The sequence below is a fragment of the Macrotis lagotis genome, chromosome 7, assembly GCF_037893015.1.
Source record: "Macrotis lagotis isolate mMagLag1 chromosome 7, bilby.v1.9.chrom.fasta, whole genome shotgun sequence".
Lineage (NCBI taxonomy): Eukaryota > Metazoa > Chordata > Mammalia > Peramelemorphia > Peramelidae > Macrotis > Macrotis lagotis.
The window spans coordinates 204,277,186-204,296,067 of record NC_133664.1 but is presented as its reverse complement, the minus strand read 5'-3'; the positions used below and the strand labels follow the sequence as shown (position 1 = coordinate 204,296,067).

Sequence of the window (18,882 nt, the reverse complement as noted above, 5' to 3'; positions counted from 1 at the left end):
GTTTGTTGGTAACTTTAGCCACTGACCTCATTGAGGCATGAGTTAGCTAGGTAGAGTAGTAGATAAGAGTGCTGGGTCTAGGAGTCAGGAAAACCTGAATTCAAATTTTCCTCATTTACTAGCTGTGAGATCTTGGGCAAGTCACTTAACTTTTGTCTGCCTCAGTTTCCTTAACTGTAAACAGTGATAATAATGCCACCTGTCTTATCGGGCTATTTTTTTTTAGATTTTTTTCAAGGCAATGAATAGGGTTAAGTGGCTTGCCCAAGGTCACATGGCTAGGTAATTATTAAGTGTCTGAGGTCAGATTTGAACCCAGGTACTCCTGACTCCAAGGCTGGTGCTCTATCCATTCCACCACCTAGCCGCCCCCTTATCGGGCTATTGTTAAGATCAAAGAAGATAATTGTAAAAAATTTGTAAAATAGTAGATGCTATATAAATGGTAACTATTTATATTAATGAGGAGCAATGTGCTTGACCCAGTCTGGCAATTAATCAATCCAGAAGTTGTGGCCTTCAAGCAAGGGAAATAACTAATCCATTGATTATGCCATACCCAGAAATGAATTTAATGGGGAGAATGTTGATAAAGAAGAGTGGGCTCCAGTCAGAAATTTTTTCCTAACTTTGTTTATTACTATAGCTACTCTGCAAATATTTCAAATATATTTGATATTAAAAGGTCACTTGGTCAAAATAATGTTGTAACATTAATTACTGTTTAGATCATATTGAAGTGATTGACTGACATTGGCAGGAATATTATGAGTAGGATAATGATCTCTGAGGGGAGCAGGAGCTTCATTTTAGGTACTCAACTTGATTATTGAATTGCGAATTTGAAGGCTAAACTTAAAGCCTACCTGTGCTATATGTATTAACTTAACTGTGAGATTCCTGTGGACATCTGGTCCACAGGCAAGGTTTGCCTGATGGATTAGAAACTATGAGAAGTTAACCCCAAGTACTTTGTCTCATTGGGAACCCAACATGAACTCAGGTATTATTTGATCCTATTTTCTTTCCTCTCAAGTGGAGACTGCTTGTCTCATTATTGTTTGGGTTTGAAGTAAAATTCCTTTTCTAAGGAAAAAATGTGGAGGCTATACTGTTTCAAGGACCCAGGATTTGGTTGGCTTGTGTAGAAAAGGAAAAACCTAGAGATTTTGTCCATACCCTTTTGGATTCTCTAAGTGTTGCAAGCATCCCTGTAGAAAATTTGGGGTGTTCTATTGTTATAGAGACCCAGAAGAATATTAATAGCTTGTATCCCAAATGTGGGTACCTTTAGGGGTGCAGTGAAGTTCTCTAATTCCCCTGTCCCTCTCTAACAGTGCCATTTTATTTAAGCACCTCAAACCCTATTGAATACTATATAATAAACACAAGTCAGTTTGGTAGGGGTTTTTCACTTGAGTGTGCAGGTGTGACTTTTGGGTAACTCTAGTTCTTAAATCCCTAGGAGAGGTTTTTGTGATAGAAAGCATCAGGCTTCCTTCTGAGATATGAAATTTAATTTTCTTTGTATTTTTCTTATTTTTTATTGTCTTAGGGTTGGAAAAGCCATTTGAAGTACCTAGATAAGTTCTTCTTAAGTGTTAAGTGAGCTACAATCTTCTTTATTTGTTGAATCTGTATAATTATTTAGAGGAAATTGTAATTTCCTGTACATGTGGGTCTGTTTCAAATTAATTGCTTTGAGACTTTTTCAGTATAGCATGTAAGAAACAGGTGAAAGGATAATGTAAACATTACACAGTAATGCATTCTAGTATCCCAGAGAATTGTTCTGTATTGACTCTTTTCCTGCCAATGGATTCAAAATGTTCTCTGATTTGCCAAGTAAAGCACATTTTTTTTTTTTTACATAGGACTGGGGTAGGAAGAGTATAATGGAGTAGAACATTAATCTATGAGGTCCTAGTCCTTAAAGTAGGCATTTTTTAACCTGACCTCTCAAAGGATCTATGGACAGATTTAGGGGAATCTGTCAAGTTGAATGGGAAAAAAATATACATTCTTATTTTCATTAACCTCTAACTGAAATAATAACAACAGCTAACAATTATATAGTGCTTTAAGATTTGCAAAGCATTTTACAAATGTTAACTCATTTGAAATTTAGCATTTCTTGCCATAATATTTTTGTTGTTTTGTTTTTTTAGGTTTTTGCAATGCAAATGGGGTTAAGTGGCTTGCCCAAGGCCACACAGCTAGGTAATTATTAAGTGTTTGAGACCAGATTTGAACCCAGGTACTCCTGACTCCAAGGCTGGTGCTTTATCCACTATGCCACCTAGCTGTCCCCTTGCCATAATATTTTCAAGCAATAAATATTATTTTTAAGAGGTCCATAGCCTTTATCAAAAGGATAAAGGGAAACAAAAAAAAAGTTAAGAACTAACGCTTTAGAGTAATCCCAGACGCATATGTGTTCTATAATTTCTTATGATTTAATAAAATTCCATTTAATTCATGTACCTCAGTTTGTTTAATAATTCTTCAATCAATGGGCACCTATTTTATTTCTGATTCTTTGCTACCACAAAGAGGGCTACTATGAATATTGTGTCCTCCTGACTCCAGGGCAGGTGCTCTATCCATTGTGCCACCCAGCTACCCCTAATCCTACATATATATATATATATATATATATATATGTGTATATATATATATATATATATATATAAATATTCTAAGTCAAAGGATATTGACCTTTTTGTCACTTTTCCCTCCATAATTCCAAACTGTTTCACAAAATGATTGGATCAATTCAGGGATCTACAACAAATGTTGGTGCCCCACCCTGCGACACTGATTCTTTTCATCTTTTGTTGTGTGAGATAAAATCTCAGAGTAGTTTCAATTTGTATTTCTTATTAATTTTAACTAATTTTTCACATGGTTATTAATAACTGACAATTCTTTTGAGAACTGTTTGAACATATTTTAACCACTTATCCACTGGGAAATGACTATTACCTTTTATATTTGCATTTATTCCCTATTTAGGTATAAAATCATTATCTTAGATTATTTTATGCAAAATCTTTCCCCTTCAATCATCGATTTCTCTTCTAATCCTAGTTGCATTGATTTTTTTCATGGACAAGTTTTTTTTTTTAATTTCATTGTCTATTCTATCTTCTGTGATATACTTGCCTTCTTGTTTGGCTAAGAATTCTCCCCTGAGTCATAGTTATGAGAAGTTATCCTTATAATTTCTTTAAACTCTAAATTTTTTAAAAAATATTTTTCATATCCTTTTGTAATTGTTGTCTAGGGTTATAAGATATGAATCTAAACCTAATTTCTACCAATTGGATTTTAAATTTCCTAGAAGTTTTTATCAAAAAGGAAATTATTTTACAAGTTATTTATATTCTTTGACTTATGAAACACTGGGCTTGTTTATTTAGTCTGTTCCACTGATTTATTCTTCTCTTCTTTTAAAACTAGTATCACATTGATGATTATTATTTAATAACATAGTTAAGGGCCTTATAGTGCTATTTTCTCTTTAATTCTACTTCTTTGTGAGTTTTTTTAAAGCAACGGGGTTAAGTGACTTGCCCAAGGTTACACAGCTAGGTAATTGCTTAAGGATCCGAGGTCCAATTTGAACTGAGGTTCTCCTGACTCCAGGGCAGGTGCTCTATCCATTGTGCCACCCAGCTGCCCCAATCCTACATCTTTACATAATTTCCATTGATATTCTAGACTGTTGTTGTCCAATCTTTTAGCTCTTCTGGGCTACATCACTCAACAAAAACCTCATATAGAATTTATATTTACTTATTACTATAATATAATCCATATTACCAATGAGTATAATAATAAAATATAATAAAGTATAATAATAAAGTTAATTGAGTATAATAATAAAACACTTACTTTTTAAACAAAAAATAAGAACCTGCTGTTTTTAATGTGAGCACTGAGTCTGTTGTTTCTTTCTTTCTTACTCCTCTATTTTTTTCAAATGAAATTTTATTTTATTTTTCCAATTATATGCAAAGGTAGTTTTCAACATTTGAAAATATATGAGTTCCATATTTTTCTACCACCCCTCCTTCCCTCTCCCCTACCTATGGCAGCAAACAATTTAGTCAAAGTTGGAAAAATGTGTTTAACATATTTCCATATCAGTCATGCTGTGAAAGAGGAATTAGCACAAAGAAGAAAGGGAAAAACCATGAGAAAGAAAGGAAAAACATGAAAGAAATTTTTAAAAAGTGAACCTTCTATGCTTTTGATCCTGCTTTTTCTATACCAGTACATCCATATCTGATTTGATAGAGGGTGTAATGATGTGAATAATATTTCAAGATGCTCGTCTGAAATTTTTGTTCTATTTTTACATTTTGTATGCTTCATATGGGGGGAAAAGTTGCTTGCAAATATAAATACTCTCCAAAAGAGACATCATGAATAGGACAGTTCTTGAAATGCAGATTATTATTCTTTAGGTAAGTTCAACTTCTAAAAATCCAATAAAGACACTTGAAAAGATTTCTTCAAGTCGCATAACTAATTGCAACTTTATACATTCTGTTTGCAAGTTTGCAAGCAACATGTTGATGTTAACTGAGAATGGAATAGCAAATAAACAAATGTAGTTGATGTTTTCTAAAATTTTGAAATCTATTCTTAAAGTCTTGTGACAAAAAATAGCAATTAATGCTGCATGCAAAAAAGTTGTTCCAATTATGATGAGTCATATGATGTTTTGAATTCTAATTCCTACATACATACATTTTTTTTTAGGTTTTTGCAAGGCAAATAGGGTTAAGTGGCTTGCCCAAGGCCACATGGCTAGGTAATTATTAAGTGTCTGAGACCAGATTTGAACCCAGGTACTCCTGACTCCAAGGCTGGTGCTTTATCCACTACGCCACCTAGCCACCCCCATACATATATTCTATAAGAAAAAAAAAACTGTCTGTGAGACTGCACAATGTTAGTTATGTGGAAAAGTTGAGCAGTTTTACTTAGGGGTTAAGCTGATCTGTGATGTTGCAAATTTACTGATTATGTGATGAGGGCTTGAGGACCACATTAATGGATTTTGAGGGACTCATCTGTATCTAATACAGAATATCCAGTTCAAGAAATTCAAGAGATATTTGGAGAAGAATGGTCATACCACAGCAAAGCCTTTGGTTGTGTTTATTCACTATTCATAATTGTTGTGTAACAAGCATTTAGTGGGAGTGAGTTAAACTGACAGAGTAAGATAATAGCTTTTATTCTGAACTCCTAAAAGAACATTATGCCCTTAGACTGCAAATATATGATGTGTAATAGATGTTTATAATTCCAAATCAATAGTCCTCTCAGAGATAAGTGGAAGAGTCAGTACCCAGTCAAGGTCCTCTTTCTGCTCTGCCCACCAAGGTGGAAATGGCAGTTATTCTGGGAAGTGGTAGAATCTATTGTTCTAGATCTTATTTATCTGAATAGGTTGGCCCTGTGGCTCAGGGATTAACCTGTCATGAATACAATATAAGTTGAACAGGCCAAGTTTCATGTTGCTTTTGGGTACAGAATGAAACCAACATTTATTGCTTCTCCAAGGAGACTGAAAAGGTTTCTATTTAGTTGAAATTTACTTCTGGTTTATAATGAAAATGTCATGATTAATATGATTTGGTTTAGGTATCTAGAGCACTAGTCTTGGAATCAGTAAGGCTCATCTTCTTGAGTTCAGATTTGTCCTCAGATTCTCACTAGCTTTGTGACCCTGGGCAAGTCGCTTAACTTGTCTGCCTCAGTTTCATCTGTAAAATGAGTTGGAGAAGGAAATAATCACTTCAGTATTTCTGCCAAGAAAACCCCAAATGGAGATAGTACATTAGTAAGTGCACCAATTGGTTGCTGGGCAAGGATTTTACATTTAGATTACAAGTAACTAAGTTAATGTTGATGTTAATGGATGGCCTAAGTTGTGACTCTGGCACTCTTTGACCAATGCATAGAATGCTGAACTGGGCTCAGGTTCAAGTTGAGTTTGAATCCTACTTTTTCTAGCCATGTGACTCTAGGTAAGTCAGTTATGCCTCTGTTTCCTTATATGTTAATTAGGGATAGCACCTATCTGCTAGGGTTGAAGACAAGCAATAGACATTTAAAATGTATTGTGTGAACCCTAAAAACTGTAAAACTTAAAGAGATAGTGGTAAAATAAAATGACAGAAAATATTGGTTAGATATGAAGTTTTATTCTCTGAGATTTACCATCAACCTATGGTGAAGGCCAATCTGGTAAGGATCACCTCAAGCCAAGGGAGATCAAGATACTTCTACAGTAGTAAGGGAGGAGAGAATAGAATATATCTAAGAAGAGTAGACAAAAATCTTAAGAAGGCCATTCTATTATTTTATAGACATCTCATCAAAGAAAATCATCCTTCTACATGGCTATCTTGCTTGAGAGAAGTCTTATTCTTTCATGAGTTCAAGTACAAGGATACCCATTCCAGCCTCTCAATAGCTAAGAAAAATCAGCCTTTGACCTGGAATATATAATTATTATCATTACACTTATTCAATTGCAAACCTTAAAAGCGTTATATAAAGAAAGACTATTTCCAATTTTCATTGTTGAAGAAGCACATATTTGAGGATCACTTTGTTTAATGCCCTCTATGAACTTTTGTTTTTTAGTGGGTATATAATTTTCCAAATAATACCTAATGCTATCCCTGTCTCTTAGGGTGAGGTTAGATCCACCTGTCTATGCATTATAGTTAACTAAATGGAAGCAGGGAGCAAAAAGCTGATGTTAGACTCTTCTATATCTCCTTCCTTATGAAAGAAGTTCTGGGCTGTCATGTTGTAAAGGAAACAAAGTGGTGAGTTAGTCAAGAAGAGGGAGAGGAAGATTACAATAGCCAAAGAATCTGCAACCTAGGAAAAAACTGACCTTTTCTGTCTATGCTGAGCTACTACTTGCTCTCTTGATCCCGTCAGCTAGGAGGGGCGTAATACAACCCCATGCAATTATAGGTTTATGTGTGTCTCTGTGGGTGAAGAAGGGAGGGGGAGGAGGAGAGAAAGGGAGGGAGATAAAGAATAAGGGAAAGAAAGGAGAGAAGAATCAGGGGGAGGTGGAAGGGAGGGGGAAGGAGATGAAAAGGAGAAAGAGGAAGAGAAGGGGGAAGAGAGAAAGGAAAAGGGAAGGAAAAGGAAGAGGTGAGGAGTGGAAGAAGGTGGGAAGGAGATAGAGGGAAGGGAAGAAAAGGGAGGTGGAGGTGAATCCCTCGCAGTTTCATTTGGGAACCTGGGAAAAGGAGGATACAGAGAAGTGGAGGAAGAGGAAAAAGAAGGAAAAAAGAGAAGAGGAAGGGAAGTGAAGGGAAAGGTAGGGGAAAAAGGAGGAGGAGGGGTAAAAGAATTGAGGAGCAAAGGGAGAAAAAGGAAGGAAGGGAAGAGGTGGGGAGGAGGAGGGAAAGGCAGGAAGAAGAGAAGAGGCAAAAGGACGGAAGAGGAGTGAAGGTAAAGGAGGAGTGAAGGGAGGGAAGGAGGGAAGGGAGAGGAGGAGGGAAAGGTAGGAAGAGGTAAAAGGACAGAAGAGGAGTGAAGGGAGAGGAGGAGGGAAGGAGGGAAGGGAGAGGAGGAGGGAAAGGTAGGAAGAGGTAAAAGGACAGAAGAGGAGTAAAGGGAGAGGAGGAGGGAACGAAAAGGAGGGGAGAGGAGAGGAGGAGGGAAAGGTAGGAAGAGGAGGTAAAAGGACAGAAGAGGAGTGAAGGGAGAGGAGGAGGGAAGGGGGAAGGGAGAGGAGGAGGGAGGAGAGGAGGAGGGAAAGGTAGGAAGTGGTAAAAGGACAGAAGAGGAGTGAAGGGCGAGGAGGAGGGAAGGGAAAGGAGAGAGGAGAGGAGGAGGGAAAGGTAGGAAGAGGTAAAAGGACAGAGGAGGAGGGAAGGGAGAGGAGGAGGGAAGGGGGAAGGGAGAGGAGGAGGGAGGAGAGGAGGAGGGAAAGATAGGAAGAGGTAAAAGGACAGAAGAGGAGTGAAGGGAGAGGGAGGGGAGGAGGAGGGAAAGGTAGGAAGTGGTAAAAGGACAGAAGAGGAGTGAAGGGCGAGGAGGAGGGAAGGGAAAGGAGAGAGGAGAGGAGGAGGGAAAGGTAGGAAGAGGTAAAAGGACAGGAGTGAAGGGAAGGTAAAGGAGGAGTGAAGGGAGAGGAGGAGGGAAGGGGGAAGGGAGAGGAGGAGGGAAAGGTAGGAAGAGAAGAGGTAAAAGGACAGAAGAGGAGTGAAGGGAGAGGAGGAGTGAAGGGAGAGGAGGAGGGAAGGGAAAGGAGAGAGGAGAGGAGGAGGAGGGCAGAAAGAGGAAGGGCGCAGGCCGCAGGGCGAGGCGCGGCAGACCCCGGGCGCCCCACCTCGGGGCCTGTGGAGGCGCACTGCCCGCACGCTCGGAGCCGCCTGCAGCCGCCGCACTCCGCGCAGCCTCCCGCGCCGCTCGGGCTCGGCCTCCCAGAACTTCATTTCCCGTCGGGCCGTGGGACCCGCGCACGCGCACCAGGGGCCCAGGCATGGCGACGGTGCTGTCCCGGGCGCTCAAGCTGCCAGGTAAGGAGAGGAGCCTCCCGGCGCGGCCCGGCCTTCGGCCGCCTCGGGCTCCTCCGGGCGGGGGCGGGGAAAGAGGCCGCGGCGGCGGCCGGGCCGACCCCAGGGTGCAGCGTGGAGGGGCGCGGAGAGGGGGGCGCGGGCTCCGGCGGCCGCCCGGCATCTGGCTAAGGCGCCGCGGATGGAGCCCGAGCCCTGGGGGATGCGCGCGCTCGGCCCGCGGCGGCAGGTGCGGCATCCGAGCCGGCTCCCCTCCCTCTGCGCGGCCGAGCCCGGGTCCTTTACTTGTCGCCTTCCCAGCCGTCGCAGGCGGGGGGTGAGGGCGGGGAGGAAGCCGCCCCCGAGGGTGAGGGTGGGAGCCTCCGCCGCCCCCGGCAGCCGAGCGGCCCGTGCAGCCGCGGCCCCGTCCCCGGGGCGAAGCCCAGCTGTGCGAGTATCTGTGAGCCCCGCCCCCCGCAGAAGCCGGCACCACCGGGGCTTCTCCCACAGAAAAGTGAGTCACCTCTGCGGCAGCCCTGAACTTGAACGTTACACCCACGGTGGGAAAAGGGGTCCCCTCACTGACTTCTGCACCCCGCCATGGGCCCACGCTCCGGGGAGTGCGCTCCACTCTCTTTCTGTGTTTTATCGTCTCCAAACTTGTCCTTTCATCCACGACCAATCAGCGTTTTTATTAATTCGTGTATGGTCGGTCATGACACTGGGATCATTATTAATATATTCTCTCCGAGAGTCTGTATGGAGTCAACGACCACATCTGGGATTTCCCTGATAGAAGGAATTCCCCGCACCAATGCATTTAATCTGCGACCTCATTTGTGCAACCAGGTTTTCTGGTTTTCGCGCTGGAAGGGAGGGCTCTCTTTGGTCTACAACCTTTCCCTTTCATCTAAAGCTTATCTTTTTATTGGTATAGTACTTGCTTCCTAGGTCACAAGGACCCTGGGATAATTATTAATATGATATCTCTAAGAATCCATATGGAGACAAGAACGGTCTGTGATTTCATTGATATAAGAAATGGCCTGTACTGATGCAGCTCAGCACTTTCTCTGCAACATATATTTTCATTGAGTTGCCCGGGTCACTGAGAAGTGAAATGAATTGTCCAGGGGCACATAAGCGGGGGCAGAACCCAAACCAACATCGTCCTGACTTTTGAGACTGGCTCCCTTTCCACTGGGGTGGACAGGTGTGGTGCAGCGGGAAGAGAGCAGGGTCTGGAATCAGGAAGGACTGAGTTCAGCTTTGGCCTCAGGCACTAGCTGGGTGACCTTGGGTAAGTCGATTAGCCCTATCGACTCAGTTTCCTTATCTGTTAAATGAGCTGAAGGAAAAAAATGGCAAACCACTTCAGTGTCTTTGCCAGGATAAGCCCAAATGAGGTCACAATCTTCCAAACAATTATTACTCCATCTACACCACACTGCTATACTAGGGAAATGTAAATTTAGGGAGTAGCATAAACCTTTAACATGGTGAGAAAGATATAGGAATGAAGTCCTACATTTTTGATATAGGATCTCTTAAGATTTGTAAATCAGGAATGTATGAATGAATGAATTAAATTCATATTATGAAGACACTGTTAAATGCTGGAATTATAGATATAAAAGACAGTTCCTGTCCTCAACAAATTTGCATTCTAATTAATGGCTTACATATAGAGGAGCTATAGTTAGGAAAGGGCATTTTAGTCAAGAAAGTTACAGGGAGGGGCAACTAGGTGGCACAGTGGATAGAGCACTGGCCCTGAAGTCAGGAGGACCTGAGTTCAAATCTGGCTTCAGACACTTAATAATTGCCTAGCTATGTGACTTTGGCCAAGTCACTTAAACCCATTGCCTTAAAAAATTAACAAAAAAAGAAAGTTACTGGGATGGTGAGTGTACTGGATGGAGTCATAGGGCTATAGATTGAATAACAGAGAGAAGGGCTAGGTATATTGGACTTTCAGCAATAAGGACAGCAAAGACACTAGGAGTTCCAAAATTGAGTGATTTCACTCTTCCACAACAGGGGAAAGGCTATATCAAAAATATTTGGAATTTCTTCTTTAAATTTCTTTTTTCTATGTCAGTATAGGCCATTAGTTATCTTTGGAAGATGTGGATGTAGCAAGGATATTATTTCAGATCATATTGAGTTTTTCTCATTTCTTATCCTTAAACCTGGGACTAGGAGACTCAGTGAAGTATTTAGTTTCAGAAACTTGGCCTTCTGACAAGGTATTAAAATTTGCCAAAGTCAATTTATTCTTGAGGCTTGTGTGTGGAGGCACATGGTTTAAAGCACTCAGGTATGTCTTTTTTTTTTTTTTAGCTTTTATTTTGGGGTCGGTTTTTCCTTTTTTCCCCCCTTCATCTTGATATATGAAATAATAATTTTTTTTTACATGATTCTTCATTGTCTCACAGTTTGGGGGGATTGTCAGCATGGTGGTGGTTTAGAAATTCAAGTGCTGTGGGCTGTAATTCTGTGTCCTATCACTTCCTCATTTAACACCTTTACAATAGTCCAAAGGGGCCTAATGAGTTAATGTCGGACCCCAGAAGTATAAGGATAAAAAATTCTACCAAAGGACCTTTTATTCATTAAATTTTCAATAAAGACAAAGGAAATAGTAAAGTATTTGATTTTTTTTGTCATATGATGAGTTTAATTAGTAACAATGAAAATGTACTACTGGCATGATTAATAACTGAATTCTAGATTTGGTGAGTGGTTTTTATTGAGAATTAAGTATGACCTTAATCCAAGTGCCACAAGGACATTAAAAATATATATTTTTAGACTCAGTCTGTGCCCCAAACCTATTACCCATTAGGTTTGTTTGTCATACTCTGATTTATTTTCCCAGAAATATTTAGGGAAGTTGTGTGCTTCCCTGTCTTTCTGACCTATTTATGTCTCTTTCTATTTGCACTCTTAGGCATATTCAGTAAACATTGCCTTTGAGTTCCTTTCCTAGGACAAAAATGAACTACAGTGGAGAATTCATTTTTATTTATGCTGTGATGTATTTGATTAGGTCAATAGATTATATTTTCTCCTGAACTTCTTTTATTTATCAAAGAAAATTAAGCTAAAACTTGGGGAAATAAAGTTGTAACTATAATCTATAAAGTTCAGCAGAATAGAATCACTAAATTGGAATACAAAATTTGAATTCAGCTTTGCCAATTAAGAATAAATCAAGCAAATCCTTGTATATTTTAGTACTTTTAAGACCTCTGAAAGCATTTATTGAGCACTTTTTGTATTTTTTCTTGGAAAATATACTGGAATGGTTTACCATTTTCTTCTGTTCATTTTATAGATGAGGAAACTGAGACAAATAGGGTTAAGTGATTTGCCCAGGGTCACCCAGCTAGTAAGTATCTGAGATCGGATCTGAACTCAATCCTTCTTTGACTGGCCCTCTGGTATTCTATCTTCTTCTCTGCTTAATTATCCTAGTAAGCACTTAGTATGTGGCAAAAACTCTGCTAAGGAATGCAGAGATGCAGATTGAAGAAAATGTGTGTGTGTGGGGGGGCACAGTGTTCCTGCCCTCACAGAACTTACATTCTTCTATTCCACTGGTGGAACCTAACACAAAAGCAGTGGTGGTGTGGGGGTGGGGGGAACAACTAGGAGAGGTGACTTGTTTGCATGATGAAATCCTGGGAATGAAAGTTGGTTGGACTGGGCCTTTCCTTAAAACAGTTTCCTGCAATGATGAGTCAAGGGAGCCATATTGGGAGAAGGCAGCTGAAACATGGTGCCAAAGAAGTGTCTTGCTTTTGCTGTCATTCTGTGAATCTTCAGGAAGTTCTCATCATTTAATGGCTTTGCTAATGTAGAATTTACAATTTATTGACCAGAACTTTACCTTTTTACCATCTGGGGAAAAGAGTTTGATAAGTAGCTTTTAGCAGTGTAAGGAAGATATGTTTAATTTGTTTTATAATGAGGCTAAGAATTGTTTTGTTTTTTTTTTAATTTTTATTTATGGCAATGGGGTTAAGTGATTTGCCCAAAGTCATATAGCTAGGCAATTATTTATGTGTCTGTAGTCATATTTAAACTCAGTCCTCCTGATCCCAGAGCTGGTGCTCTATCCACTGTACTACCTAGCTACCCCTAAGAATTGTTTTTAAAGGACCACTTCAATGAGAGCCTTGTTTTTAAAAGAATGTGTTGTTTATAAACATTTTGTTATTTTTTTAAAACTTTGGTTTTTATAAATCATCTAACAAGTTATCTTGTATGTAAAAGCTTAAGAAAACAATGAACTAAATTTCTTAAGTATTTTGCAGCTTAGGCTGTTCACTGAACCAGAAATATTTTTCTTTAACTTAGAATGAATTGATGAGATTTCACTATATTTTGTAGGTAATCAAAGATTTCAAAGGGACCTTAGAGATGATGGAGTCTTCAATTGAAAGAACTGAGCCCTAGGCTACTACTTGGTTGACTCAATTAGTCCATGATAGGGCTGGAATCATAATCCCTATTTTTAGATCTAAAGTCTAGTAATAATGTTTGTCCTTCATTTCCAAAGAAGATCACAACATCAGGGAAGTGAGGCCTTGACATGCATGTTAACTGGATTTGAGTGAGGGGGGTTGTTGTGCTAAGTCACCAGCCTCACTTTCTTCTCTAGAGCCATCTGGGTCCAGTTGGCCAGATATGAAACAAGATAACTGGAGATGGCCCTGGATTCCAGGCAGTCAGGGTTAAGTGGTTTGCCCAAGGCCACCCAGCCAGTAAGTGCCAAGTGTCTGAGACTGGGTTCCAGCTATTGTCTTCTTGATTCCAAAGCCAGTGCTCTATCCACTGTGCCACCTAGAGTGGATAGCTTGCTGGACCTGGAGTAAGGAAGATCTGAGTTCAAATTTGGCCTCAGACACTAACTAGCTATGTGACCCTGGGAAAGTTACTTAATCCTATTTGCCACAGTTTCCTCTGAAGTCTAGTACTCTTTCCACTGTAACACTGCCTCTAATCAATGATATCAAAGTGATAGTTTTTTTGACCTTAGTACTGTTTTAGCTTGAGTTTAAAGTTTGAGAAATTCTCTTCTGAATAGTGCTTAAGATATAGTCTTTTAATTTTAAAAAAATGCTCCTTATTACAAAAGGTACATAGAGTCTAATAATACCAATCCTATCTCTTACTAGTTCACTAACTTTATACACATACTACATATATATATATATATATATATACATATATGTACACATTTATATATTGTACATACATGCCATAATATAACATCACATTTAAAACATAGATGTATGTGTGTATGTAAGTTAATAGCTATAGTGTAGGTTCAGTGATTTTCTTAACTACAATGATTTCAGTTGTCATTTTTATTTGGATCACTTTCATATATATATATATATATTTTTTTTTAATCCGTTATTAGAATTTGTCAGTTCTACCTCTCTATCTTCTCTTAAGTTTGACTCCTCTTCACTCCCATAGGCAACATGCTGGTAGCTCTTACCTGGACTATTGCGATAGCCTCTTCTTGGATCTTACTTTCCAGTAGTCTTTCCCTTTTCTAGTCCTTTACACTCCTTTTAAGATAAATTTCAAAGTCCTATATCTTACATTTAAAAGCTGAATAATCTGGTTCCAGCCTGTCTTTCCAAGATCATTTCACATTATTCTGCTGCACAAATTTTACCTACCAGCAAATTATTTTACTTGTTCCCTGTATATGACATTTCATCTTCTGCCTCTTCTATCCCTCATGCTTGGAATGCCTAGTATCAGTTTCCTCAGCTGTAAAATTGATAATGCACCTACCTTGCAGGGTTATTGTGAGGGTCAAGGGAGACATTTTTAAAGTATTTGGTATAGTAGCTTGCATATAGATAGTTAATAAATACTTTTTTCTTCCTTCACCTCTTTCCCCTCTCCCCTCCCCCATTTCATAGTTACTTTATATTGTTGTAGTGGGCTGGGATCCTGTGTGGGATCCTCTTTCTAGTATGAGTCCTAGTTGCTGTCCTCTTTCACCCCCTACCCCCAACCCCCAGACCCCCATGGAATCTACTGCTGTTCTTGCCAGCATGCTTGATTTTAGCCATGGCAGCTTCCAAGAGAAGCTGGTTTTAGCCATGTTTTAGCTTCCAACTCTGCTGCTGCCATCATTTGTTTCCAGCAGGTTTAGGAGTTATTCTGTCACTACTTGTCTCTTTTTCAGCAGATGACTCATGGCCTTTGGTGCTTAACTCCTGTGGTCTTGGTTCTTCCTGCTTTAGAAAAATTCTTCAGGATTTGCTCTTCCCCCCAAATATCAATCCCTTAGTGATAGTTACTCTTTATACATGATCCTCTCAGAAATGAGCTGGGCTGGTGTCAGCTAATCATCCATCCTAGGGCTTATAGCAAATTCCTTGACACTTGGTGGAACCTGCATGAGTTTATATTCTTCTGGCATAAGTGTTCAAGGTCTAAGTGACAGCAAAGTCATAGAGTAGCTGTACCCACTTCTGGTTTCATTTTAAGCTATTCCTCTTCATTCATTTAGGGTTCACTTCAACTGGCCCTGTTTTCATCCCAATCATCACATCATCTCTTATCTCTCTGCCTTGGCATTGGCATGGGAAACACTTTCTCCCCTTGGCTTCATAGAATCCCTCCCTCTCTCTTCTTGCATGATTCAGCTCAAGCACCATCTTATACATGGAGCCTTTCTTAATGTTACCAACTAATAGGGCTTTCTCTCCTTAGTTACTTTGTATTTAACTAGGTTGAATTTATTTCATTTATATAATTATATATTATGTATTTTAGTTACATACAATTATATATTCTTATTGTATCTCCTATTAGAATAAGAACAGGCTTTGTTTCATTTTTGTATTTCTCTCCCTAGTGCTAAGCGTTTGTATTGTTCAGTCATGTCTGACTCTTCATGACTTCATTTGGGGTTTTCCTGGCAGAGATACTGCAGTGGTTTGCCATTTCCTTCTCCAGATCATTTTATAGATGAAACCCTGAGGCAAACAAGGTGAAGTGATTTGCCCAGAGTCAAACAGATAGTAAGTGTCTGAGGCCAGGTTTGAACTCAGGAAGATGAGCCTTTTTGACTTCAGGTCCAGCTTTTTTTCCACCAATGCCATCTAGCAGATTGATATACAAAAGGCAGGTTAGAGAGCTGATCTTGAAGTCAGGAAAACCTGTGTTCATGTATTATCTTTGACAAATATTGATGGTATGACCTTGGGTAAGTCATGCATTCTCTCAGTGTCTCAGTGCCCTAGGCTTTTCTCTAGGACTCTAAAATGCCAAATAATTGCCTTTATGTTTTAATAGAAGAGCTCACTCTGGTTCATATATCAGTGAAGTCACTGATCTGTATCATAAATGAATACATTTCTTCAAAAAATTCAGAGTTCATCTGGGGGCTTATCTTTTTTCCTTTTTATCCATGGTGACAGCTCTCTATGTCCTTAGGGAAGAAGAGTCCAGATTTAGGGGAATATGATCCTCTCACCCAGGCTGACAGTGATGAAAGTGAAGATGATCTTGTTCTCAACCTAAAGCAGAAAAATGGGGGTGTTAAAAATGGAAAGAGCCCCCAGGGAGAAGGGCCAGACCCTGACTCAGATACAGAAGGAGTTGGTCCTGCCAAGCAACATTTGTCAGAAGTCACCACGGAGGGTTACCCTTCACCACCTCTTGGCAGTCTGGAACAAAAGACAGCATTGTCACTTGTGTCTCATGTACGCACACTGATTTTCTTACTCACCGTTCTCATCTCGATGATCCTGGTGTTAGTTTGTGCTTTTCTGATCCCTTGCCCTCCAAGAGATCTGCAGAATATGTGGAGTCGCCATCTGGGCCCAGAAGGAGGTGAGTGGCATCATTTCCAGTTTTGGATTTCTGAAACTTCATAGGATCTCTGATTCTTTAATCAGAATTAATTTACATTTATTCTAATTGTTACAAAACTTTTGAAAAAAAATTTTGGTAGTAAGTGGAGGTACTTCAGGTAGGTGAAATTACTTTATGCCTTTTTTTTGTTTTTTGGTGCCAGAGTTGTGATCCCATGGGGATAAGGTTAACCATTGATTGGAGGGATTGGGACTGGATCTGAGATTTCATTGGTGCATGGCACTCATGATCAGAAAACTTCCTCTACCAATGCCATTTTGAATCATGTAGTCTGTGACAGGTGTCCGATTGTAATAGTATAACATAATGTAATAGTAATAATAGCTGCATTTGTATAGTAACTTTATGATTACTTAACATACATATTTCACTTAATCTTCATGTGAGATAGATAGGTAAAGAAATTAATGCCCAAAGCATAATATAGGTAGAACTTGAACTTAGGACCTCTGATTCCAAGTCTGGTGCTTTGTTTTCTACTGTTAAACTGAGAAATCATTGTCCAATTGCCAGGTCTGGAGTAGACTTAGAGAGGAAGAAGGACTTACTCCTTGACCCTGTACCATTGCAATGGAATGCCATAGAAAAGTGGATTTCTAGTGATAAGTAAAGGGCCCAATCATCCATGTACGGACTATTTTCCTATCTATAAGGCACTTGACCTCTATAAAAATCTATTTTTTCCTTCTTTGCTTTCTGTCTTAAATGACTAAAGTGGTACAGAGTGAATGGTTAATATGCTAGTGACTGTATTTTTGTTGTTGTTTTGTTTTCTTTTTTGCAAGGCAATGGGGTTAAGTGACTTGCCCAGGATTATACAGCTGGGTAATTTTTTTTTTTAAGTGTCTGAGATTTGAACTCAGATAACTCCTGACTTCAGAGCTGGTGCTCTATCCACTGCTCTACCTAGCTGTCCCAACTCAATTTATTTCATAGAGCCATGTCAGAAGTGACAGTGTTTCAAACAAGCTTACATTGGGTGGCTAGTAGACTGTAGGTTTTTAAAAAACAGTTGTGTTTCAATATAAGAAAAGTTAAGATGCACTTTAGTCCCTTGAATAATTTTAATACAGAAACCCCTCCTTTCAAGGTGAGTACTTTATATTCATCCTTAAGCACACTAAGGCATAAGAGGGTATACCCTCCTACAGAGGGGAATCTGCATTCCATTGTGATCTTTGTGCAATGTGATTTGGCTGAACTAATGAGTAGTACGGAATCTAGGGATCAATTTGTAGACTGAGTTGAAAGGGCAGGGGGCCAAGATTCTATATCTTATCTTAGACCAGGGATGGGGAACATCTGGCCCACAGGCCATATAAGACCTGAATAATCATTTGGTCTGGTGCTGCCACAACAACTGCAGGCAGAACTTGGAATTCATTTAATCTAGGAGCTTTTTAATATATATCTATATAGATATATATATAGATATAGATATAGATATATATCTATATCTATATCTATATCTATATCTAGATACTATATCTATATCTATATCTAGATATAGATATAGATATATAGATATAGATATATATCAAGCTAATTTTTAGGTTGATAATTTTGTAGGGCCCTCAAATGATGTAAATATCCAAATGACCCTCAGTAGTAAAAAGGTTCCCCATATCTATCTTAGACAATAGATGAGGTCTCAACAGCATCTTGTTCTGATCTTAAGATCTAACAGATATAATCACTGAATATAAACTGCCTTTTTGAAAGATACCTATGACCTGTTAGTTTCTTATGGTTCTTGATCTCTACAGCATTTGATGCTGTGTTGCCACTCTTTTCTCCTTCATTATTCTCTTCTTTGAGTTTTTATGACCTTTTTCTCTTAGTTCCTTCCAACTTTTCTGCCTACTGCTTCTTGGTCTCCTTTGCTGGCCAGCCATACACGTAATGCCCCCAAACAACTGTGTAATGCCCTATAAACTATGAGTGTGTGCCTCAAAATTCTGCCCTGGCCTTTCTTTTCTTTCTATCCTTTCTCATTTGGTAACCTCAGCAGCCCTTCTTGGTTTAATTAGCAATGCAGATGATTTCTGACCTAGATACTTAGCTCTTGTGTCTCTTCTGAGCTCCATTTCAAATTGGATGTCCCATAAATATTTAAAACTTTGCCCATTTAAAGTAGAACTTGTTAAGGATTCCAAGAAACTCACCCCATTTCAGAATGAACTATTTCTGTTTATGATAACACCATCCTTTCACACACTCAGGTTTGGAACCTTGATTTAATCTTTAATTCTTCCTTCTCCCTCACCCCACATATCCAAACTGTTGATAACTCTTATTTCTTCTTCTATGATATTTCATCACCCTGGTCCTATTCATTTCTCAACTAGACTATTGAAATAGTTTATTAATTGATCTCCTTGCCTCATGATTTCTCCCCTCCAGTCTATCCTTCCCA

At 39.3% G+C, this 18,882-nt stretch overlaps 1 protein-coding gene across 1 annotated transcript in view; it reads left to right on the top strand.

Annotated features, from left to right (window-relative positions):
* The first annotated feature begins 8,492 nt into the window (after nucleotides 1–8,492).
* Nucleotides 8,493–18,882, top strand: part of FAM234B (family with sequence similarity 234 member B) — a 34,164-nt gene continuing 23,774 nt past the window's right edge. The window contains exons 1-2 of the mRNA XM_074194548.1: nucleotides 8,493–8,573; nucleotides 16,026–16,424. Of these exons, the coding sequence (XP_074050649.1) occupies nucleotides 8,537–8,573; nucleotides 16,026–16,424 (436 nt within the window). The 5' untranslated portion in view covers nucleotides 8,493–8,536. The remainder of the gene's footprint in view (nucleotides 8,574–16,025; nucleotides 16,425–18,882) is intronic.